Source organism: Atta cephalotes (genome assembly GCF_000143395.1).
Source record: "Atta cephalotes unplaced genomic scaffold scaffold00001, whole genome shotgun sequence".
NCBI classification, from domain to species: domain Eukaryota; kingdom Metazoa; phylum Arthropoda; class Insecta; order Hymenoptera; family Formicidae; genus Atta; species Atta cephalotes.
The window spans coordinates 10846589-10850357 of NW_012130065.1; the positions used below are offsets into that span (position 1 = coordinate 10846589).

General features: G+C 33.9%; 1 protein-coding gene across 1 annotated transcript in view; it reads left to right on the top strand.

The window, feature by feature from the left end:
• The first annotated feature begins 493 nt into the window (after positions 1-493).
• LOC105618665 (atrial natriuretic peptide receptor 1) overlaps positions 494-3769 on the top strand; it is a 13395-nt gene continuing 10119 nt past the window's right edge. The window contains exons 1-2 of the mRNA XM_012200196.1: positions 494-512; positions 2372-2540. Coding sequence (XP_012055586.1) covers positions 494-512; positions 2372-2540 — 188 coding nt within the window. The remainder of the gene's footprint in view (positions 513-2371; positions 2541-3769) is intronic.

The following is a 3769-nucleotide window of genomic DNA, read 5'->3' on the forward strand; positions in this document are numbered from 1 at the left end:
CTCACCTCTGTCTCGTCGTCGTCGTCGTCGTCGTAGTATAGTATATATATATATATATATATATATATATATATATATATATAGAAGTACCACTACATCCTGAAAATCCCTCGGGGTTTAACGCAGGCTCGCGCCATAATGCAACTTCATTCTGCTGAAAGGCTCGTGCGAAGCCACCGCTATCTCAAATCGATGCATTTCGACACGGATTCGCGTCTTGAATTTCCCAGACACGCGTACGCGTATAAAATGCTTTAGATCTAACGAGAATTGCCCTCGATATACCTTGGATCATGCAGTTGCATTTATAAGGAAAAAATCGCATTTGAGTCAAGAAATCTACGGCCAGTATTTATAATCGATTCTTATATTTATAAGATTGTCTAAAATAGTCTTAATTAAAATATCATGAACTAATTAGAAAGCCGCATTAGTATTTTAAGACATACTTAAGACGATCTTAAAATAAGAATCAACTATGAATATTGCAGACATGGTTTATAAAGAAACAGGTAATTTTGTTACGATCCGCCACACCATGAGTGCAATCGGTACAATAAAATTGCCGTCAGGAGTTGGAAGCGAGACTCGGATTCGCCTCATTTATTTTCACGAGAATTGACACGAGATCCTTTCACACGTGTTCACTAGAGAGACCTGAAAAAAACTGCAAGGCATTTTTCTTTTGTTTGAGAGGAAATCGGTTGAGAGGAAGTCTTGATTGCTGTACAATCGATTGCTGCGAATCCCTTGCCCTTCACGGCTGCGAAAAGCGTCGGGGAATAAAATTCGAGAATTGAGAGAATTTATTTATTTTCATCCCGTAATTTGTATCTGTACGAAGTTGTAATTAACGCACGTAATAACATTTTTTTCTCTTTCTTTTTTTTCCATTCGCAGATGCCTCCGAGGGGCGCGTTTGGATTGCGCATTGCCATGGCTCCGTGGGACTGTATCAACCCCTATATAAGGCTGAATCCTTCCTCGCGAAAGTTTAGATGTGGCTCAACGGGCGGTCCGACGTGTGATCTCTTTTCCATTTTCTTTTTTTATTTTCAACTTGACACACGCACCATCATTCACGTGTGCAAATCATCTCTTCCTCTCTCCCCGCGATTTTAGAGAATTTTTCATCGTTATGTTCACGAAGCTGAGGTTATTCGTGCTGTCGATTGTTGTTGCTTCGCAAGTATCGTGGCTCGTGAGTGTACCGCGCGGTAAGATGTTTGTTCATTCACAAAGATATTTTTCATCGGGATACTATGTACTTTGTTGCTGCGCAAACCTTTCTGAAATTTTTATTTAGTTAATTTTATTTAACTTAAGACGAGAAATTCGATGCGCTTGGACACCTTTTTTATATAATAATTATATAGACAATAAATAATTATAGTATAACAATTTTATTTTAATTTATGTTTGCGCTATTTTTTCGTTACTATTCCAATATACTGTAACAGAAAAGAAAAGGATAATTTTTCTTAGAAAAAAATTCAAGTGCAATTAAAATGCTTATAAATATTAACGAATTATGACAATCTATTATTTAAATGAGGTACTTCAAAAAATATGCATTCCACTGGCAAGATTTTATTTTTTGAAAAACATTCATGTCCATCGATTTTCTTTTATCAAAAGTTTACCAACGTATTATTCAAAAGTGCTGATAAACATTTCAATATACAACCTGTATATCAATATTTTATAAACGCATTTAATAAACGCATTTGTTAAGAGTATTTTGCACAATTTTATCGATGTGTTCTTTCGAAATTTCTATCCCGATGGCGGGAATAAGCTCATTGGATATGCATGGCTTGTAGTTTCAGTATTCTATGTCTCCTCTTGTTTTTCTGATGCCCTGTGTGTAATCGCGCGTATGAATAAAACGAATGTATTTTCTATGTGATTTCTCCAACGAATAGCGACACTTCAATGATATTTTTGATGCGTAATCGCGCGAATTGACGTCTTGGCCTCATTTCAATTTGCAAAAAATTCGAGTCTTAAGTTATTCCAACAGTGGTAACTTTTTAATTACAAAACTTCCATTGTTTGATTTACAGAATATTTAATTTAATTTAAGCGCCTATAAAAAATATATCTAATATATTTCTAAAATATTGTAGCATTTTATTTCAACGGATATCTTGATGATCTATGAGCAACTTTGAAATAAATTTGCAGGGACTTTTAAAGTAATAAGTAGATCTCTTGTATAAATATCATAAAGACAAGAAGGTATTATTCTCCGTTACATTCGTCTTCAGTTTCAAGCCCTCATTCAAAAAGCATTACTTTTAATTAAGCGTTTGAATTGTTGTCGATATTCGCGACTAGACGAATTCACGTCTTTTGATCCACTTCGCAGTGGATTACGGAAATCTTTTGCGGGTGTATAACGTGGGCGTACTTATGGCATCCCATCTTGACAGTCCGTTTGATCTTGAGCGATGTGGTCCAGCTGTCGATCTGGCTTTGGAAGAAGTGAACGAATTCCTGAAAGTTCACAACGTGCAGCTGCGCAAAGTCCAAGGAAGGTATACAATAACTTTATGTCCAATATTGATTACACGTTTACTTGGCTCGATTTATGTCGAAGTTATAACATCGATATTAAACTTCGACATAAATCGAGTGCCCGTGTAAACGTAATATAAATTGTTATCGGAAAACAAAAGGAGGAAGATCATCCTTTATTTCAGACGCTGTATCAAGCAAAGCTGAAAAAACAACAAAGACAATTATCAAATTATCAAATTCACTTATCGAATTAATTTAAAAATCGCGATGTCTATAATTTCCTAATTGCATGATAACAAAAAATGTATCGAATGAAAGACACATAAAGGTGTCTCGTCGTAATTTTCTCTTATGAAACATTTTTCCTTTAATCAACCGTTTATTCGTAATACGTGGTCCTGCCATTTTTATTTGGCTACGATTTTATATTTTCTGCTGTTTTATCGTTGACATCGTCAGAGAAAAAAATACAGTCGAAGAAGAATCAGGAAAAAATATAAAAATATTTGATGAAATCAAGTTTAGAAATAGTCACATATAATGTCGACGTAAATAAAAGAAAGAAATAAAAAAAACATTCATTACATTAGATAAAGCGTAATATAAAATGTCATTATTTTCTGCATTGTGATATATTATATCTCGTTTCAGTCATCTCGTTATATTTCATGCGTTATAATCCGTTTCGCTGCTCACCTCTTTTGCGTCATTACATTGATACAATTGAACAAGCATTTGCATGAAAAGACGCACGAGATTGACCATACAACTGTTCAATCCTCTCGAGGTCAGCGGGAAAGAAGAACGATGAATTATCTACGAGTGAAAATTATTTTTTACATGCGACACTTGTTATACCGATCATCCATTTCTCTCTATATAAACATCATATAAAAAATGTATTCACGTGCATACAGAGTATGTAGCGCTTAAGTCTACGTAATATCATCTGTTGCGCGGGAATTACACATGATTGTAATCACTATTTCAGCAACGGCATCGAAATACCGCGATATATAAATATCTTTATAATGGCATTTAATTAACTGTAACGTGAAATGATTAGTCTTCTAATGAATTAATTTTCAATAAAAATTTTAACAATTTATTTATTGATATTTATCTATATATTATTTATTATTTATTATATAAAAATTTCTCTCTACTACGTACTAACTAACGTAATAACTAACTACTTAGTTAACGTTACGTTAACGTTACGTTAACGTTAAACGGTTTAAAAGGT